This window comes from Python bivittatus, unplaced genomic scaffold (genome assembly GCF_059951505.1).
Source record: "Python bivittatus isolate LINGU-HERP-01145 unplaced genomic scaffold, Pbiv_v1 ctg000850_np1212, whole genome shotgun sequence".
In the NCBI taxonomy this organism is placed as follows: domain Eukaryota; kingdom Metazoa; phylum Chordata; class Lepidosauria; order Squamata; family Pythonidae; genus Python; species Python bivittatus.
In genome coordinates, this window is record NW_028277112.1 from 41761577 (window position 1) to 41783394 (window position 21818).

The following is a 21818-nucleotide window of genomic DNA, read 5'->3' on the forward strand; positions in this document are numbered from 1 at the left end:
AGAATAATAGTCTCAGAATAGCAATTAAATTAACAATCTTAATTTCTTTTGTCAAAAAAAGGAACTAGGAGTAGCATTACTAATCATTCTACTTTCATGCCAAGGAAAGCTTTGCTTCCTGATTTTGACTATGAGATAGATGGATGGATGGATGATAGATAGAGATCTCCTACCCATATGTGCATAACTGAAACAAAGACCCCTACGTCTTGCTGTATAGCTGTAAAGGTATACAAGCAAATGTACTAAAAGGCTGTTCAAATAATACTTTTTATTCTTATCAATATTTTTCAGAGAAGAACCTTGTTCAAGAGTAGAAAGAACAACTATCTCTGAGAACTCAAATTAAAACTAACATAATAACATTTAAAATACACAAGGCTCAAAGTACATATTAAGTCAATGTTAATATACAAGTGAAATAAAATGAAATAGTTGCTCATAGCTCCATACTCTATAACCACAACATATAAATTTCACACATTATAATTAATCATTATCCAATATCTATAGGGAACACACATATAACATGCAGAGTGGTTCAACTCACTTTAAATGAATGCCTTGCTTTTATTATTGACAAGAGAAACTAAAACCCACCAAACTGTTCAAAATAAGGAGAGATAATAAACAATGTCCCAAAATTAAACTGATCATAATCTTCAATGAATCAGTTGAAAAGTAATTCCATAAAAACAAAAAAATATGATAAAAACTGGTAAAATTTACACACATGCATAGAAATTATGTGCCTCATAATAATATAAGGGCAAAGGAAATTTATTACTTTTTTAAAGTCCTATATTCCATTAGATAGATAGAGGTTAAACATGATTAACATACATGCTATTTAGCAATTGATGTCAGGACTTTGCAGCTCTTCAGATCTGAGTGCAAAAAGGAGCTTCCAGGTGCTCAGTGAAGTGAATGTTGCATTCAGATACACCTCAGCAACTGTGCAATCCTCTGTAAAGAGCATACTTTTCAAAGTGAATCACTCTATCTTGAAGCAGGTAAATGTATAAATGTGAAACAACCAATAATATCTTGCTGTTGCATACAACAATCATTCTGTGCCCATCTTAGTATATATAAAGAAACTGGTTGATTCCAAAGAAACTATTTACAGATGTTAATATTTGTACTGATCTCCCTTAATAGAGAAATCTTAAAAGGGGATAACTTATATGAAACATGAAACCAACTTATTGTTACACACAGCTGAAAGTCTTTTGACACTTCCCTTCACTAACTGGATGCAGCAATTCTCCAAGGGGAGACAGAAGAAGCATGTTAATAACCATTACAGAATCAGTAGAGGAATTCATATAACATTACAATAACCTGGTCTAAATAGGTTACTAGCCAATAACCTCCTATCAACTGAATAAACTATAAAATGATGATAGTCTTACCTGTTCTTGAAATGCTTTTACCATGAGCTTTGATTAACTGTCACTGAATGAGAGAAAATAAAAATGATTAAGTTTTCAATTAATGCCTTGTAGTCTCTGCTAGTGGATGTTCATCTTTTCTTTAGCATATGATAATTGTGTGGCTCTTGCAGATTCCACCACAGACCCAGAGAGATGGGCTGGCAGACTCATGATGGTGGTGGTGGGGATCTACTCAAGTATTTTATTCCATCAGTGGGATGTCTGGCTTACACCTATGGCACACAACCATTCCCAGCTTGCCCTATTTCTATTTCCCCTTCATTATTCTAATTTTTCTCCCAGACTGCTTACACGTTTCCCTTGAATGCTATAGATTCCAAGGACTGAAAAGTAAATAAATTTCTTAGAGGAACTGTTGGGGCAGGTTTAAAAGGAAGTGTCTGTTAAAAGTATTTGAGGTGGGAAGGAGGAAGACAACAGGAGGAGAAACACAGCAAAGTGAGGCTATTGGTTTGAAGACGAAAAACAGGGACAATATGGAAGACGCCAACAAAACTGGTCTTTATCAGCTATATTTCTATCATTAAAAAAACACAATTTCTTTGCCTTTGCTTCCAAAAAGAGACGGCTAGCCATATATTTTCCCTCTCCTTCTTCTATTCAAATAGGTAGTACCTGCCCATTCTTAATATACATACTGTGCACACTGTAATAAGGGAAAAGGCGCCCTTGGGGTTGTGCCAGCCCCTCCTCTGAGGTACTTCAGTTCACCTATGGGTGAATAGTGACTGGAAAATTAGGTATTCCTGCTGCCACACAAACCCTCTTCACTATAAACTGGTTTATCCCTTCCACAACCAGGAGAGGACTGAAGGGAAAATCCTCAGGCCACCCTGAGTCTGGCTAAATACTGAAGGGGAATCCAAACAAAAACTTTGGGAGTCTGTAGCTCAGCCAAGCTGAGGCGGGTGATAGAAGGTCAATTCCAGGATTGAAACAAAAATCAACTATATTAAAGGTACCAAAAGAAGATAGGGGTCTACACACAAGACAGTTTAAAAAGATAAAATACAAAAAAACAAATAAACCCTAACACAGTTCTAACTGTAGCGAAATAACTCCATTTTCAACCTTGCCTGAGGTAACCCCCTCATCCAGGACTCCAGCCAACTCTTTCAATGCTCCCCAACAAACTCTTCCCGCCCAAAACTTGATAGAACCCCCTTCTTTTCCTTTATTGGCCCTCAGGAGTCAGGTGACTCCCTCTGGGCACATAAGGCTGGTTAGTTCTTTAAAGGGCCAGCTGCTCCCCACTACATATGCATATTCAGAGCTGTGCCTAGACATATATCAGAGACAGTGAGGCTCTGGACACAAAGATGAAGTAGCTGACAGAAGAAGTTGTGTTTTCATAAATCCTTCCTGTTGAAGGCCATAGTTACAGTGACCATACGTCCTTTATTATAAAGGACAGTTCTTTATTTCATAAAGCTGTCCTTTAGGTTTATTTATTTTTCAAAAACTCACTTTTATCCTTTATTTTGGTCATTTAACTTTTACCATACAAATGGTACCACTTAATGCACAGTCTTCACATTCATGTGAAAAATATGGAAATTGAATTGTCTTTTAAAAATAAATTTACATATACTGTTTGATTTTAGATATTTTTATTAGAAAATGCATTTTTGTAAAGTTTTTCTTGGTTTTGCTCTTGAATTCTGCTTTGTGAAGCAAAGTTATAAACACAAACAATTGTGTGTTGTTGTTGTTTTATCCTTATGAACCTCTTTCAGATTTACCCCTTTTTCAGGTTTGTCCTTTATTTTTTCCAAGAAAATATGGTCAACATAGTCATAGTGTAAGAGGAGAGAACAAAATAGTAAAAGTGAACAACTGGCTACCTGAATGGTTCCAATGAGAAGGGTTTGGGTTCCTTGATCATGGACTGAGATACCTATATGAGGGACTCCTGGCAAGTCACAGGCTTTATCTCCCAAAATCTGGGAAGGATGTGCTTGGCAGGCACATTCCCAATCTCATCAGGAGGGCATTAAAGGAAAAGGGGAGGCAAAATCCTAGAACCATCCATACTACCAAGGGCTGGGGCCAAAAATTAAGAGATTAAGAAACACATGATTAGCAGGAAACTACAACAGTGAAGCCAAGTAGAGGGCACCACCCACCATCTCAGAAATTTCTACATAAATGCGGAGAGTATGGGGAACAAAGAGGGGGAACTTGAAATCCTAACATGGGAGCATATAATAATGTCATAGGCATCACTGAAACTTGGTGGGATAACACATATGATTGGAACTTATTCAAAAGGGAGAGACTCAACTGAGAGGAGAGAGTAGTGCTATACACAAAGAAAGCAATTGCCTGCAGAGAATTGGGGCATGAGAAACCTGTTGAAAGTGTTTGTGTAAGAAATAAAAGGTATGGGGGGGGGGAGAAAGGCATATCATTGTGAGAGTTTATTATAGACTGCCTGGATAGGTAAATGATATGGAATTACATCTTTCTGTGTCAGATGACCACACTGTCAAACAGTCACCCAATAGTGATAATGGGAGATTTTGATTACTCTGATATATGCCAGAAATATAAACTTGCCAAGACTCAGGCATCCAAGAAATTACAGCCACTAGAAGAAGTGGGAGAACATGGGGTTCTGCTATCCTGGATCTAATTCTCACCCACAGGGAGCAATTATTCCATGAAGGTGACTGGAACTTTGGGAGAAAGCAGCTGTGCTGTCTTTAAGTTCATGATATCAAGGGGAGGAAAAGTAGGGAAGAGTCAGACCTGTATGCTGGATTTCAAAACAGCACATTCTTATGAACTCAGGCAAAAAGTACATGGGATCCAACAGCTTGAAATCCCGAAAAAGTGTCCAGGAAGGACAGAAAACCCTGCAAAACGAGATACTGAAGGTGCAGCCACAAATCATACCTATTAGAAGGAAACATTGGAGACATCTAAAGCTATCAGTGTGGATATAAACGGAGCTTTCCAAAATGCTGAAAAGGAAAAGGGGTGTACCCAAGAGATGAAAGGAGCAGCATGTAACCAAAAGAGGATGCAAGGCAGTTGCTAGAAATTACACAGATTGTGTTAGAAAGGCTAACGCGTAGAATGTGCTGAATGGTGTGAGAAATGCCCAAAACAGCAAAAGTGATCCATCAGAAACAAAAGGAAAGGCAAAGGGCCTGTGGGTCTGTTGCAAGCAGAAAGGGGTGAATTGGTAAATGGTGATGGTGAGAAGGCAAAATATCTTAACTTGTATTTTATATCTGTCTTTGCTCAGAAAAGAAAAAAAAATTCTAGCCAGCCATTGCTGTACCACTAGTGGAAAGAGAAGCTGCAGCTCTGGAAGACAAAAGAATCTTCTGATCATTAAAGAGTATCACTGAGGAGAAAGAGGATTTGTTTTATGAGTCCCTGGAGGGCAGGCAGGAACCACTGGACTGAAATTACTGGGAAGTAGATTCAGTTAGATATTAAAAAGGTTTTTAGCAGTACTGCCAACTAGGAGAACAGCCTGCCTCATGAAGTGATATAGTCCCCTTCAGCAGATGTCTTCACAGAAGGCTAGACACCAATGCTTGTACCTAGTGCCTAACAATAGAAACACCACTGACCATAGTTAAGCAACCATATTGGATGCAGGTAAGGAGAAATGTGTATTCGCATTAAGCAGCCAGAGTAGTTTAACTCATGTATTGTGAGAACATGCCCAGTCACTGGATACACATAGTGTGCTATGGCATAATATTGTTTACTTTGAAACTGATACATAAATGTAAGCCTCTTTACCTGCTTTTACTCATAAAAATGTCAGATAAGGCAACATATCAAGAGAGATGCCTGTAGGCATATTGGCAACCCTCCATGCCAGGTTGAAAACCCAGGCATAGCACTAAGTGTGAACCCAGCTTCTGTGGCTTAGTTGACAAGCTAAGATTAAACAAACCATAGCTTAGCATTATTTATCAGGGTAAAGAGGGAATAAATGAAATATGCTCCTCATCCAGAAAAGAAATTGGTTAAGACACAGACTGAACTTCTCTAGCCAAGCCATTTCATCATTAGATGAACAGCATTAAAAATAGCATTGAAAGAAAAGCATTTGCTCAATCACTTGAAACAATCTACTTATTTCTGACCTTCTCTGCCACAGTGGAAAACTAGCTGTATCCAAAAAGAAATTAAGTATCATAAATAAAAAGGTAGCAATTAATTGTGTAGCCTCTTTTAAGAGTCCCAAGCTTCCTTTGTCACACTCTGCCAGTTTATCAAATCTAGCTCCATTACGGTTGTCTTCTCTCTCAATTGATGGTGACATTCTAATCAGAAGGCCTTCTATGAACTAAGGCTGGCCTATGATAAAAGAGCACAAACATATAGAGTGCATATAGGATTCTATCAGTCTTGCATTGTGAATTACAAATGTTCTGAATGTCAGTTTAATGAGTCATGCAGCAGCCCTCAATGTTCTAAGTCACTGGTCCAATTAATTTTTTTAGTGCACCTAAAATGAATTGGAGGATCTGTGTCAAGTAATACAGTGGTTGCTTTTGCCTGTCCCTTTGCATCCCTTTTACAAATCAGACCTAGCCAACCTTTGGAACCACAATAAATTAATCAGGTTGATTAACTGGATGATCATTTAATAGAACATTCAAAAATGAATTTTCAAGGCAAAAGATTCACAACACTGAGTGCTTGTAGGAAATTTTATGCAGCAATGTGAAGGGATGATGGTGTGTCTGTATGTGTTTGAGAGAGAGAGAGAGTGCGAGTGAGTTGATGGCCTAATGTGTGAGGCTGCTTGATGTTTAGAAAAGGTTTGCTTCTTGTTTGTTCAATGGTTCTACTTCTTTTTCCACTGTTAATCTACTGCAGTGCATAATCTGTGACGGAGAGGCACCTGCTGTCTGAACCGAGTCACTGAACTATTAGGGGCAGGCCAGGAGCTGTAGTCACTGGCTCATACATTGCATTAAGCAATGGTGTGTGTAACTTTGATTCCCTTTAATTTATAAATTACAGTTGGCTGTCTTCATACCTGTGAAGTCATAAACCATAAACCAGTTTACAAACCAGTATGACTGGACTTGCACAACATACTATGTGATAATGTGAGTTGGTTGGTTTGGATTTAGCTTGTCATGTAAACGTACTTATAACCAGCCTGTCCATCTAAGGAACTCCTGATCCTGAAGAAGCAAACCACAAAGGGAATTTGAGAAAGGACCAAGCTTATGAAGAAGAAATCCAATTTCTGGCACAACGGGAAGCTTGCCTGACAGAATCACGGTATTAAGAAGTTAAGTGGGCAAGGTAAATTTAGCAACATGTTAGAAAATCAGCAGAGTTAATACTCCTTTTCTGAAGTAAGAGCTTTCTAGATTAAACCAAGACTTTGAAGAAAATCAGCTATAAAGAAGAGACCACCAATGTGAGAGTTAACTACAGGATTACACAGAGAGCCACCTGAATGACTTTTTGCCCACTAAACAGAAGACACAGATATGTGTTTGATGCAATGAATTCTTTCTATCTCTAAGGACATAGGCATTGGGGGAGAGGACAAATGATGATACATCAGGTCTATGTCATCATGTAAATGCCACAACTGACATACTTGCATTAGATGTCAGGAAGCAAGTACATAAAGTCAGCATTTGTGTGACATCATCAACATATGTATATCATAATTTTGCCATCCTTATACAGTGGCATTATAGTAGTTTGCTGCAAACACAAAATTAGGTTGTTCCTTGGGCCACAGTAGGAAATTCTGGAGAGCATGGGAGCTGATGGTAGAGAATATTCAATTATTAGACATGAAGAGCTAGGTTTGTGAAGCAAAATTTCTAAATAACCTAAATGATTATGCCAAAGAACCAACCAATGGGGAGGTGACCTTGCACTTAATCCTATGTCACCAATGGTAAAACAAGCCAGAGTTTCCCTTTCTCTCCTTCTGGAAGACCCCAAATACCTCCAAAAGGTGCTCTGAATTTGGAATGTATGCAGGATCTTTTAGAAGAGCAGACATCTTGCTGGCTGACTGGGTATAATCTATATATAGAACATGATTAATTTTAACATGGTAGGATATTGTACATAGCATGATGTCTAGAATTAGTTCCAATCATTTAATAACTGCATGGCTGTGGATCATGTGACCCCTAAGAAAGAGAGAGGGAAACTTAGAATGGAGACATCAGCACCCTATAAGAAGACATTGGAGTTTTTTTCCCCCCTGGATTTTTTTCTCTCTGCATTTCCCAGGCAGATCCAGCATATTTTTGAACTGTCTTTCCCCCTCCCCCCTGCTGGTTCTCCTTCCCACCTACCAAATTTGGTCAGGCCTGCTCAGTTTCTGGAAATGGACAGATAGAATAGTGGAGCCCAGACATAATTTCTTTCCAACATGGTGTGGGATTAGAAAAAACTAGTTAAAGTATGTGAGCTCTGGCTTCTGGCATTCTTTCCAATTGCTTGACCAGCAAGAGCTAAAAAAGGCATCTGTATTTTCTTCTGTATAATGAAGTAACAAGTTATATCTGTTATTTCATCTGCCCATTCCACTAGGTCCAGCAGAGTGGGTATGTTACGGGTTCCATCACCTAGGGAGCTATGTTTGGTGGGCCCTAGGTGGCAGGCCTTTTCTGCTGTGGCACCACTGTGGAATTTTCTTCCTCCAGGGTTGAAGTTGGCCTCATCATTTCTGAGCTTTCAAAGGTCCCTCAAGACTTGGTTATGCCAGCAGGGCTGGGGATCCCAGAGGACTAGTGAATTAGTGAGGTGGCTCCAGTATTATTAACATCCCTGCATCTATTATTTACTTTTTCTATTTTAGTTCTCCTTTTATGGGGTTTAATGCTTTTTAATAATAATAATCATATAATGTTTTAATGCAATGTTTATTTTGTATATTATTTATTGGCTTGTTGTACGCTGCCCAAAGTCACTTTTTGTGAGATGAGTGGCTATATAAATTTGATAAATAAATAGTCTACATACATGCTCAAGCTTCCCCTTTGCATTGGGTCTCTGTGTTTTTATATACGTACATACATATACATGCAATGGAAAGTACAAAGTCAGCTGAATATGCTCCGCTCTAGATCATGTGACTAGGAGGGAAGATGGAAGGGGGTCAGAATGGAGTAGATGACAGCATTCGGAGCAGCTGCTCAACTGCTTTTTGCATTAGGATCCATTCATTATATGCCATCAAGTTGGTGTCAACTCTAAATGACCACCAATAAATAAATTATTTATTTATTTATTTTCTCCATTACTATCTGCCCCTAACCTCATCTTTCAGGCCTTCCAACAGTACAGCCATTGCCATTGTAAGTGAATCCATCCACCTTGCTGTTGGTCGTACTCTTCTTCTCTTTTCTTCCATCATTCCCAGCATTATAGACTTCTCCAGAGAGCTAGGTCTGAAGCTTGATAATTTGAGCCTGGTCATTTGTACCTCAAGTGAGAACTCTGGGTTGATTTGTTCTATGATCCATCATTTTGTTTTCTTAGCTGTCTTGTTGGTACTGTATTCTCAGGAGTCTTCTCCAACAATGAAATTCAAGAGCATCAATACTCTTCCCATCCTGCTTCTTCAAAGTCCAGTTTTTGCTTCCATAGTGTCATAAGGAATACCCCGGCTTGCACAATTCTGATTTTTAAGATTAATTGGGGAGATTTTCTGGAATGCATTTCTCTACAATCCTTGGCTAGATCCAACCTATTTTCTGTGCTTATCCTATCAGATCAAATTTGATCTGGTTCTGTTTTTGAGAATTACCTTTCTGTTACACAGGAGTGTCTATTCTGGTTACACTGATGGAATATGTTATTAAATATAAAATGATCAAACTATAAATTAATATTTAACCGGTGTTTGGTGTCTCCACATGTCAAAAGCATGGAAGAGTTTTGCACACCAAAGCTCTGCTAGCATTTGTGACCCTCTACTAGGTGTTCATCACATGGCCCCACAAAGAGTTCACTTATCTTAGCAGAGCAAAACTGCTCAGGCACTGAGTATCAAATATGAATCAAACCTATCTTCAAGTATGTCAATTTCCCACATTTTAAGGTACATAACTGTGGATGGCATATGCATCTTAAGTGACTTTTTCGTTACAAAAGGTATGCTTCAAAATTTTCTTAACGTTTGTCCTTAGCAATCTGTACGATTTACAGGAAATAGTGATTTCCCCACAATTATATAATGGGGGACTTAGTTTCAGACTCTGGACCACTCTAAGGGTAACTATGACAAACAGTTAACTTGTGGTGGCTACTTATAGACTACCATGTTGTGTGTGCGACTATGTCACTTGCATTGTAAACATGAAAATGATGTGAAATTCTGAACACCTCTGCTTCTCAGTAATGTTGAGTCTGGGTGTTCTCAAATGTCAGGTGGAACAGCCTAGAGTCCTGTTCAGTTCATATTTTTACAGGTAGTTCTCAATACTAGAGGGTGACCAGCCTTCCCTTCTATAAAGTCCTGCTGATCATTCCCAAGAACAGCACAATTATCTGTCACTGAACCCTCCAGTCACATCACAATGCAACATTACAGAGGAAAGGGACTGTTTATGTATGCACTTCAACATGCAAATGTATCGCCTGAACTGAGCTACAGTTTCTTAGAAATATAGTCAAATTTATTTTCGTGAAAAAGCACAATTAAGGCCTAGAGCCTCTTGCTACAAAAAGCCATCTCAACAGCTAGTAAGAACAAACCAGAGCTCCATTTTCCTTTAATGTTTCGGGAAGACCCTTTCTACAGATTTTAACTCTTCATTGCCCTGTTTTATTGAATGCCCTTTGTCACACATACTTAGTTTTAACTGCAGGACTCATCAGCAACCTTTCACTATGTAGCCTGCATACCTTGTGACTACATGTGAGTTTAGGGGAGCATATATTGAAAAACAGCCGATTCTATTCATTGACAGAGGTTCTTTCCTTAGCTCTCCCTAAGCTAAAGGAAAAGATAAACAGGAGAAGGCATTATGTTATCCAAACTCAGCAGTTAAGTTCTGGATATATAGAAACTAGAATCTAAAAACAAAGTAGGTGATAGGTTCGATTATTAGGGCTTCTGCAAATCTAAAACAAGAGCCATTTGGGTTCAGACAACACAATACACCTCAATCTGATTAATTAACCATGTTCTCCAAAATGTCCATTTCTGTAAGATGTTAGTCAGTGGTATACACCTTCTTATTAATCCATTACCTTGGGCTAGCATGTCATGCAAACACAACCAATAATTAACATAAAATTTGGATCAAGGCCTAGCAAACATCTTGACCTCTAAATCTGGACTGTCAGTTTCTTTGGGGACCAAATTTCCCTCACTGGCCCCACTTTGGACAATTGATCTTACTGACTGCATCATATCCTGCCCTCAGATCATAAAGGCAACTGGGCATAAAGGTCCATTTTTTAAAAAAATGCCTATGAACAATGAATTGCTTCCATAATCTTATGCACATTTGACTCTGGCCCTGACATGACATGGGGGGGGAAGATTGATCTAATTAGGTCAAATACTCTACTTTATAGACTGGAAGAAGATTGAGAAAGCAGTGCTTTGTTATTTATGGCATATACACATGTTTAATTTGTTCCATTGTCAACTTAGGTAAAGTAGGTTTTGCCGTTGAAGTTATGTATACACCTTGGGGGAAAAGTTCTGGAGGCAAACCTGGAATGATATCACAGCAGCAACTGTCTTTCTTTTGATGGTGGGAATTACTGTATATGCCTTCAATCCCAATTATAAATCCTACCACTAGCCACCACCCCACCCACAGATTTCCATTTCTATTTGAGTGCAGATGTTTCACCTGAAACAGTTAAACTGTATTTTGCATTTCCTGCTCATGTAACAATGTCAGAATAACATATACATATGTTCAAATGTTAGCATTTTTTCATTCCACTATCATATTCAATATCTTTTAGTGTGGGATAAACTACTTGCAAGATCTTCTCTAACAGTAAAAATGACAATCAGCAACCGATAATGTGCATCTTTAATAAATACTCTTTTCTGGAACAGAAAAGCGTTTATCACTCAGACCATCTGAATGAAACAGCCATATATTTAAGAATTACTATTCAAATTAAACATGGTTGTTTCTTATGTTCCACACTACATTAATTGTATTTACATCTCTTTAAAAAGTTAGAAGCTAAAAGACATTTTCCTTCCTTTCAGGGCAGAGAATGAACACCTGATTCAGACACTGAAATCAGTACATTTTTTTGTTCTCTTCTTCATAGTTGTTAAAAACAAGATTGCTGCTCACTCATCACTGGTAAAAAACTTTTGGTATTTTTTAAATAAACCTTTTGTATTAAAGGTGGCGTCAGATATAAACGAAATATGCATATTCCCTACTGGGACCCATTTCTACTTTCCACTGAAGTTTCAAAACTAAAGTAACGAAATCTACTTTAGATTATCTTGTCGACTTTACCATCATCTATTTAATAAAACCAAGACTGCCTGGGTTCAAAGGCTGCCTAAGCTATATGGTTCAGGTTTGGCTTAGTCTGCTGTGCGAACTCATCCTATGTCTACAGCTAGGACACCCTTTACAAACGTTTAAAGACTATTTCTCAGAATCCTAGCCGAGGAGAAACCTTGAATTTTCTAGGGAGTTGGTGGTTTTAGCAGTTAAATGCACAGACTTAGATGTGAAACTGAACGGAGATCTCCCACTTCTCTCCCCTCTCATAGTAAGGTATGGAAGCAGCAGTTCTCCATAAATTGTCTGGCCAGAGGCATATTTCTGCTGCTCCCCCGCCCCTCCTCATCCCACCCAAGGTCGGAATTAAGTCCCCAGTAAGACTTATTTCCAAATACGTGCGCCTACGATCTCAACACTGCAGCCTGAAAGTTCTCCGGGAACGAATGCAGAAAAGGCTGCAAAGAAACGGGAGACAAACTGTGTCCTAAGAGGCGAAAAACGAGTCACATTTTATGTTTACGTCTCCGCTCCCACCCAATTAAAAATAACAATGCCATCCATTCAATTTGCCTTCCATTCCACAGAACAACTTGTGGCTCCCTTCTTGCTGTGAGAGGTTTCTGTTGCAGGAACACACCCTGCGGTGGAGCGGGCTTGCCCTTGCGCGAGCGCAGCTCAGATTTGCACCCTCCGACTACCTGCATTGCTCGCATCCATCCTTTGCAGTCAACCGCATTAGACTCGGCAAGGCTGAAACGCTTGAAACGCTTCCTATTGAAACGTGCCCACCAGCAAAACCAACGAAGAGTTCTGTGGCGCCTTCAAGACTAACCTGTTTATTTTAAGATTTGTGCCACAAAGTTTCGGCAGACTGCAAATACTGTAAACGGGTTAAAACTTGAAGGTGCCATGAGCTCTTCTCCGGCTTTTCTGCCCAGGGCTGCTGCCTCAGACACCTCTCTGCAAGTACCCCATAGGCTGGGCCTATCCGCGGGTCAGGCCTGCAGAAGGCCCCTGGAGAGATTTGGGGGTGGAGCCTAGAGCGCCCGGGAGCGGGTCCGTGCTCTGGAATATGTACCTTGAAAAAAATAGCAAAAAGTTCAGCACGTTCCCCATTTCATCCGCGCCTTTGCAAAGTGACGAGGTGGGCTGCTACTTTGCACGGCTTTGCTGCCACCTGCCAGCCAGCAAGCTCGCTCCAGAGGCTGCAGCAACCGCTTGCAGGCCAAGGAGAGCTGCCTCCTCCAGGGTCCTCTCCCGTCCTTTCAGACTCAAAATTGAGCATTAAAACAGCCTTCCTTGCAAAGTCGAGCAAGTTCTCTCTCAAACTAACAGCTCCAAAAGACGCGATGCCCAACGAGTCTTCCTTCAGCAAGCCTTCGGCTTCTTCGGAGCATCACGCCCAGGGAGCTAAAATGGGCACTTTTGGGAAATCTGCCGGGCTAGTAGCCACCGGTGCTGGCAGCAACGCGGGGGTCTTAAACCAGGGCCCTGTTGGTGCCGCCACCACTGCAGGGAAAAAGTCCCCGCGTCTCCCTAAGTGCGCGCGCTGTAGGAACCACGGCTACTCCTCGCCCCTGAAAGGGCACAAGAGGTTCTGCATGTGGAGAGATTGCCAGTGCAAAAAATGCAGTTTGATCGCCGAGAGGCAACGGGTGATGGCCGCCCAGGTGAGCAGTGGGAAGGTTATGCAAGAAAGAAATGGCGGGGGCCTTGCTCTTGGGGGAGAAAAAATACAGGGCCGCCTTATTGTCGCTCGACGATGTTGGTTGGAAAGTAATACTAAGCCTCATTCCCTAAAATTGAATCCCAGAGAAATGGATAGGTTTGAACTTCTGTGTAAAACTCTCCGATACTTTTTTCTGCAAGAACACTTCGTCGCCAGCGTTGAGTATAAATTGGGGGGAAAAGCATGTCTCACACCGCCTAAGATACTGTTCTGGCTTTCAACAAAATATGCATAACCTTTTTATTGTTAAAATAATATCCACTATGTAATTTTTCGTTGTAATTTGTTATCACACTTTTCCTTTCTTACATGGAGCATTAGTTTCAGATAGCCTGATGGGGCTTCCTAATTTTCTGTGATTTGGAAACAATAATGCTTGTTATGTAGAGTTTGGTATCTAAAAGGAAAAACAAGAATTAGTTGCTATTGAAAGAAATCCTGAAATGGCTACTGCAATTGCATAGTTGCATTTAAAAGCATTTGGAAGTGTAAGACTGATTTTTATAGTGAGAATAATGCTTAATAAGTTAGTGGGGTAGGGAATGGCTTTTTCCAAGATGAAAACTTTGAATTCATAACTACATATATGAAAGACTCCTACCATTAGTTCAGTTTTTGTCAATAAAAACTTAATGATGTGAAATTCTAGTAGCCACATCAGCATTAACATGTTTGTCTTTGTCTTTCATTTACAATGTTTAAAATTCAGTGAGTGAAAATAATATTTTTGCAAAATAATGTGTTCAGATTTTGAGTTGCAAAATCATTGCATTAAAATAATTCTTTCTGTTATAAAACTGTAAATTAATGTATTTTTTATTTCTTTTTTTCATTCAGAATGTTTAACTTGAATTGATGGGAAATTGGTACTGAAGTTTTCAAATATCAACATTTTAAAGGTTACAAATAATTGTAAACTGTAAAAAAAAAAAACTTTACTGCTTTGGATATGTGTATGCCATTTCTGAATACCTTGGGAAGACTGCTGTCACAGTCTTTCTACAATTTTATCAATTCAGCCTTCCTCTATTTAGCAGTCTCCAGATGTGTTGGGAATTGTAGTCCAGTACATCTCAAGAGTGCCAGTTTGGCAAGTCAGAAGTAGGATGCCATTCTATTGCTTGATTATCAGTGCCCAATTCTTTAGTTTATCTAGGTGTTAATTTTTTTAAAATTTTGGGCACAGAAACCACATGCATTTACACCTTCCAGACTACATTTGCTTAGGGTAATTTGCTTAGATCTGTCCTTCAATGGATTGTTACACAAGTGCAGTTGTTAAATACTTGTTTTGCACTTACCTAGGATTATGTCCAGTTGAATGCTACGGGATTTACAAGATTGCAGCTATCTAGGTTAAAAGTTCCTATACTACAGTCTCAGTAATTATTATGCTGGTTTGTGTTGCTTTGCTTTATCAGTTAAAAAAAAAAGTTGTCTCCACAGTTCATTGCTTTAAGCAAATATGAACAAACTTTGTCTTTCAGAAAGACACTTTATTTTGTAGAGAGTTCTCATCTGCTTTATACCTAGGCTGTTTCTTTCAAAAACCCCAAAGGAAACAGCTGCATTTTCTACTGTTAATATAACATTGACCTACTGCTGGTCAAATGGAAACTCCTATAGTTGGAAAGGCTTGTTCCAACAATGGTTCAGCACCTATCCACCCTTCCTTGTGTCACCAGAAAATAATACTATCGTAATACTGGCTGTTTACATCACCAGCTCCTAGCTTGTCCCATAATGTCTGTTGTGACTATATCATGCTGTCCATATTTTCTGTTGCACCACTTGTTTTGGCCATAGTGATTGGTTCCCACTGGACATTTTTTCCCTCCTCCATGTCACAATAGTATGAGGCTAGGAAAAAGTTTAGTTATCTGTGCATATATCCTGATACTATTACACAATTGTGCAATTACAACTTTCTCTACAAATACAATAGAAAAGCAACCAGAGGTCCAAGGATTCACCCCCAACAAGATTGGGAAGAAGATCTTCTAAATAGGAATTGCTTCTAAAGAAAGGGAGTATAGAGTGAAGGTAAAGATGTAATAAAAACTCTCGATTTCTTTGGAGGTCTTGTTCACTTGTGACTACATAATAGGGAAAAAAGCTATGGGATCTCCTTAAGGATATTTGCAAGTCATAAATAAGTAAATAAAATGTGCATTACCATTAGGGAATGATTTTAGTTGTGTGCTTGAGTACCATTAAGTAGTGGTAATTTCCAGTTCTTCAAAGAATTATTTTAAAATTTTGGTTTTGATTTGTTTGGTAGTCTTTACATTATGTTTCCAATACCTTAAGAGAGTCACTGTCAGCTTGATAGTGCCAGATAAGAAGTGGCACCCACAGAGGCAGACCGGTGACTGGAGAGGAGAAGGTATGCCAGGACACAAACCTTGAACTCCCAAACTCACTGCAACTGAGCATCCGACCTCAGCACCATGAAAAATGGGTGCTAGTAATTGCAGGTTTAATTTGCCCTCACACTACAATGGAACAGTGGGTAAAACTAATTTTATTCTGATACATTGAAATGATGGCATTAAACCGTTTAAATCATGGACTGAGGCCACCATATGATCAGGGAGAAAAATTGGGTCGTAGAGACATGCTGCTGTAAACTGCAAATGGGGCACGGGCTTAGAAGGTTCAGTTTGCATCAGTAAGGAAAGTGGTGATTGCTAAATATATTCTATTTCCATTAGCAATCATTTGTAAAAAAAAAATGTGAATAGGGGTTTGTAATGTATGGCTGAATTAAAATCCCTTATTTTAGCTTTTGCTGTTTGAGTGGCATGTTCATTTCAATATGCAGACAGATACTACAATCTGCCTACAGAGGACAGGACAGGAAGACCTGGTCCTTCTTTAGCAGCCCATTGAATTTATGCAAGGAAAGTTGGCTTGTTTTTTTATGCTAGCTGCCCAGAGGAGAGGTAGAATATCAGTACCTTACCAAGTTCCTAGTCATCTCTTGCAAAAGAATGAGTATAAGCCTAGATTGGGTTTCAGAATTTGTCCATTTAAAATCCACACCTTGGAAAGCAGGACTAAAGTACTAATACAGTCAAGAAATAGTAAGAAGTAAAGCAACAAAGCTTTTGTTATTCAGACAATTTACAGTTCAGATTTAGTCTCATACTTAAGTACGAGAGTTGTGCTTAAATGTTATAGAGTTGCAGAAAACTTTAGACTGTAAAGAAATGTAAGAAAGAAAGTCTTAGTGTCTAGTGTGGCCTTCCCAAAGTGATGCTGTCTAAATGTTTTGGACAACAGCTTTCATCAGGCATTGCTAATATGGGCATTTTGGGGAATTTTAATCTTACATGCTTGAAGGTAACAGATTGGGAGAAGCTATGAAATGAACTGATCCTGCATGTAAGTCATGCAATTTGCTTCCAGGCTAAATAGAGTCAGATCTGGTTAGTACTTGGATGAGAGATCAGCAGAAATTGGAGGGCTATAGGCTAAAAGTGGAAGATGAAAAAAAAAACTAATAAGACAGCAGCAGATCACTTCTGTATGTTGCTACAAAACTGCATGGGCAAACAGTTACCAGAGTTAAGCTTGGCTCAAAGGAATCTTTACCATTTGAAGAAAGGGTTGTGTTTCAGCCTGGGCATATTTACAAATCCTACTGACTTCTTTAGTTAGTATCGTTAGGATTATAGTCTTGAGTCATAAATATGATTTCAGTCTGGAGTACAACTACGCATGTCTGTCTGAAAAATCTCAGTGTGCTATCTTCATTTACTTCTGCCTGTTGCTGAGAATATGCTATATATTAGGGTTATCTGTGTTTTGAAAATTATTCAGAAAAAGTGCTTTGAACTTCATGCAAGCAGAGCATCTCTGCTGTTCATTAAAGCAGCCTTTTTCAGGCTTCTGTGTAGATCTGAAAAAGGTGCAACTGCTTTAAGGAATATATTCATTAAAGTTAATGCAAGTGTTAAAGGAACTGCACTTTTTCTTCAAGTTGTATGGAAGGGTGAGAAACTGTGTGGCTGCTTTAATAAATAACAGAGAGGTGCTATGCTTGTGTTTGTGTGAGGTCTGGAGTACTTTTAAACCATTTTTGAACCATACACAGATGTATTTTATACCTCTTGACTGAAATGGAGAATTACGGCATCAGCCCTGAGGACTTGCATTCTACTTTTGATGGACAAGAGTTTCCATGGATTACTGAAGAGAATTGTGCAATAAAAGTGTGGAAGCCAGCAGCTTGTATCCACTGTCCCGATCTTAGCTATGATGCAAACAGCAGCATTGGGTGTGAAAACTGGAATTGTAGTAGGGCTACCAGTTCTGGGCTGCAAAAATCTGAATGACAACTAGATGACATCAAAGAGAAGCACATATTTTTGCAGCCCAGAACTGGTAGACCTAGTTGCCATGGAATATTTCTGTTTCAGAAGAGTTGTTTAATTTCAGTACCATTACCTATAATTTTGTTGGTTGCATCATAATTACAACTGCTTAGGTGTATGATAGTGTGAGGATCAAGTCTTTCTTGCAGACTCTAAGGCTTTGAACTTCAGGACCCATCATCCCAAATCACAACACTCTGTTGGGATTTTAGGAATTATAGTGCATCACATCTGGAGGGTCTGGCTGGGGAAAATTGCTTTCTTAGATCAAAAACTTGTTTGTACAGTCAATCCAAACTTAATCTGTTTCAGAGATGCAAAGGTCCTACCTTCCCATTGGATTCATATCATTTGGCTTTATTATTAATGTTTTCCTTCCTTGTGCATTAAATGCTAAAATGCGTGTTGGTTTAATGATATTTGTATGTCTGTCTTTGCTTCCTTTAGCCATGGTGTTACATCATCCTCTGTTTCTGCATTCTGCTTCTTTGTTATCAGTTAACCTACTTTCTCATTTCATACCAATCTGAAAATCAGCCATGTTTTTCCTTCTCATTAATTCTCAAAATTTGGTGCGTTTAAAACATGTCAAGTGTGAAATGGGCAATTCCAGTCATTCTGAAAGTGTTTTGTGCTTCAAAGAATTCTGTTTCAACTAAGAATGCTTTCAAAATAATTAAAATAGTCTGTTTTGTATTTGAGACAGGGATCTTTTGAGTTCAAAACAGTTCAAATTTGAAACATTTCTCACATTCCTGCTCAATATTATGTAACTATTAAAGCATCTGTGCTAGGAAAAAATGCCATCTTTTAATGGCAACTCTAAATGAGAGACATACTGTATATATTTTATATATGTGTAATTAAGTGGCCCAGAATGTATATTCTACTCCAGCCTTGCTTCACTTTGCTTACATTGCAGCAGCATAAGATAATTTATAAAATAATGTTCAGAAAAAATCTGTCTGGAATAACTTCAGTAAGATTTCTGTAAAATGAGTGCTCTGAACTTGAAATGCAATTTTAATTCTCTTCCATAGCAGAATAGAGCTTTGAAAACCTCACATTTATTGCAGAAATACTGTATCAAGTACCATGTGTTCTTTTGGCTCACATCCTGGGATGCCAGAGGACTCATATGGCATGAATATGAGACAAAGGTGAAAAATGATGTTGTTTATGACGGATAGATGCTGTTAATCCTATTCACTCCACTAGACTAAATCCTTTGTTTTAAAAAAAATGAGCAAAAAGAATCTTCAAAGAATCCCCATGGCAGTAGTAACTGTTTATTTAAGTACCGTTGAAACTGATCCTTGAAATTCCAAGGATCTCAATTTGTCTATATTTCAGAGTGTTTTCAAATTCGCTAAAGCAGAGAGTTAAAAAAAAAAAAAAACAGTGTCCAAGACTTAACTAAGTTTAGATAGTTGCCAAATTAGAAGGCTTGTTGGCAGGACCTTTTAGTCTTCTTTATCACATAGCTTTAAAATTACATCTTAATTCTGTGTTCGTGAATCTTCATGTGTGTTAAGATAAAGAAAACTGAAGTTTTCCACCCAATTTTAGTGCTGTTGTTTCTCAGATAACTGTGCAACTTTCTCTCTTCCAGGTTGCGTTGAGAAGGCAACAAGCCCAAGAGGAAGAGCTGGGGATCAGCCACCCTATCCCTTTGCCTAGTGCCACAGAAATGTACGTTAAGAAAGAGAACAATGCCAACAGTTCCTGCCTGTTGTTGGAAAGCACTAGCCCACCACAGTCCACAACCACAGCAACTGTAGTGTCTACCTCATCCACAGGTAATGGACCTGCCTTCGCAGTCTTTGCATCTGGAAAGAATTGGATTGTCATGGGTTTCTTGGACTCTAGCAGATCTAATTTGATTTCAGTAAACATGGGCAATGTGTATAAAAGTGTGTACAATAATCTTGCTTTATTTACATCTTTACAATGTGCATTCTTTTTAAGACACAATTTTAGTTAAGGTTGAAGAGCCTTCCTTAATCAGCTTGGATTATTTGTCCATGTAGCTCAGTATTATTTCTTCAGGCTCTGCTCACTTTGACTATGATTCAGAAGGGTGCTTTAGACTAGGGGTTTCAAACTTTTCAGCCAGAAAACCTGTTAGTTTAAAAAAAAAAAATCCCAGGACTCCTGATCAAGAGGCAAAGCACTAGTGATAAAAACTGGCTGCATTTGCATGATTTTGTTTTGTTTTGTTTTGTTTTGTTTACCCTTAGTCTCTCACAGAACCCCATCAAGTTCTTACTGTTTGAAAAACCCTGTTTTAGACTTTATGCAAGTGTAGCACATCTCTGGTATTCATTACAGCAACTGTCTTCTGGTTTCTGCATGAGCCTGAAGAAAGTTGTGGCTGCATTAAGAGTCACTTTAATGAGTTGACTCCTTAAGCCTCCTGTTTTTGTTGAAACCCAGAGCCTAAACCAATGTGAGCCATGGAGAGGGATGCTGCAAATTGTAGTATAGCGATCGCGGGCAAGTCTCAGATCTCAACTGGCTTTAGAATAAAACGTCAGGCAATTTTAATTGTAGTGTTTGTTTAGTTACTTTGAAAGATTGCACTCCCTGTCAGTCTATGGATTATGCAGAACTTCAATTCCTGCTTTCTAACTTATATTGCCAGTTAAGGGCCTGTTAACAACAGAGTGCTGTATATGATTTCTTAGTGATAAGTTCCTCTGAGTTTGAGCAGAATTGGATATCCGCAAAAAATGTTCAGGAATGGCTCTGATATGTCACAGAAGTTGAAGGCGGTTTCATAATTTGTGTTTTACTCTTTTCCTTACTTGAGACAGTTTGAACAGCCACCATTATTGTACACAGGTCCATGACACCAGATTTTTCATTTGACAACTCCAGAAAGCAGTGGGTTCATTTCTTTCTTGTGTAGGTTTTCTCTCCCCCCCACCCTTTAGAGGTATAGCAGTTTTTCTTTCAAACTTCATCACACTGTACATGGTTTACCAAGAGAGGAATAGGGTGTGAAGGAGCCACACAAATCATACAAGGTACCAGAAAAGGTTTTTTTTTTCCTCTATCCATTTTATTGGCAGGTCAGAAATATTATGGCACATTGAGAGGCCAGAGTCAATTTTTCAAGCCTCTGGTGACATGCCATGCTTCCAGAGGGGAAAAATCAGGGAAGGAAGAAGAGGAGGAAAAAAGGGGGGGGCTTACCATTATTTTCATTCCTCAGTCTTGTCATTGTGATTCAGTGTGTTTATTTTTAAAGCTGGTTATACAAATGAAGACACAGGAATGGAAAAGAAGCATGAAAATGGAAGTTTTGGGCCTGGAAATTCCGCACTTCTTGCTGAAAAGAATGTAGTCTTAAGATTGCAGCCTAAATACATCGCCATCAGTCATGATAAAGTAGGGGAAACTGGATGAGTTACATGAGAAAACCAAATAATGAAGGTGTTTTGATAGCTAAACATTTAGAAACAAGGTGTTTGTGTGGGGACAGGGAAAGGGGGATTCGTATTTTCATTGTGCCTGTGTTTCTTAATGATCTTTCTCATTAAGAAACAGAGAAAATAATCCTTCTCATTCTCCTGGGCTTAGGCTATTCAGAATCATATCTTAAAGTTAATTTAAGTGTGACAGTGGCTGCTGTGTTTGTTTGTGTATGTGTGTGTAATATGACTCAGTCATGTGGCGTAGGGAGTCTTAAAGCACATACACTATGATCCCTCTGCAAGAGATCAGTTCTTACCTCTTGAGGAACTCAGTTTGTCTCCTGGCTGCCAAAAAGAAAGAAAAAGATGGTTTG

General features: G+C 38.8%; 1 protein-coding gene across 1 annotated transcript in view; it reads left to right on the plus strand.

Annotated features, from left to right (window-relative positions):
• The first annotated feature begins 13266 nt into the window (after positions 1-13266).
• Positions 13267-21818, plus strand: part of DMRT1 (doublesex and mab-3 related transcription factor 1) — a 65841-nt gene continuing 57289 nt past the window's right edge. The window contains exons 1-2 of the mRNA XM_007423763.2: positions 13267-13587; positions 19638-19824. Of these exons, the coding sequence (XP_007423825.2) occupies positions 13267-13587; positions 19638-19824 (508 nt within the window). The remainder of the gene's footprint in view (positions 13588-19637; positions 19825-21818) is intronic.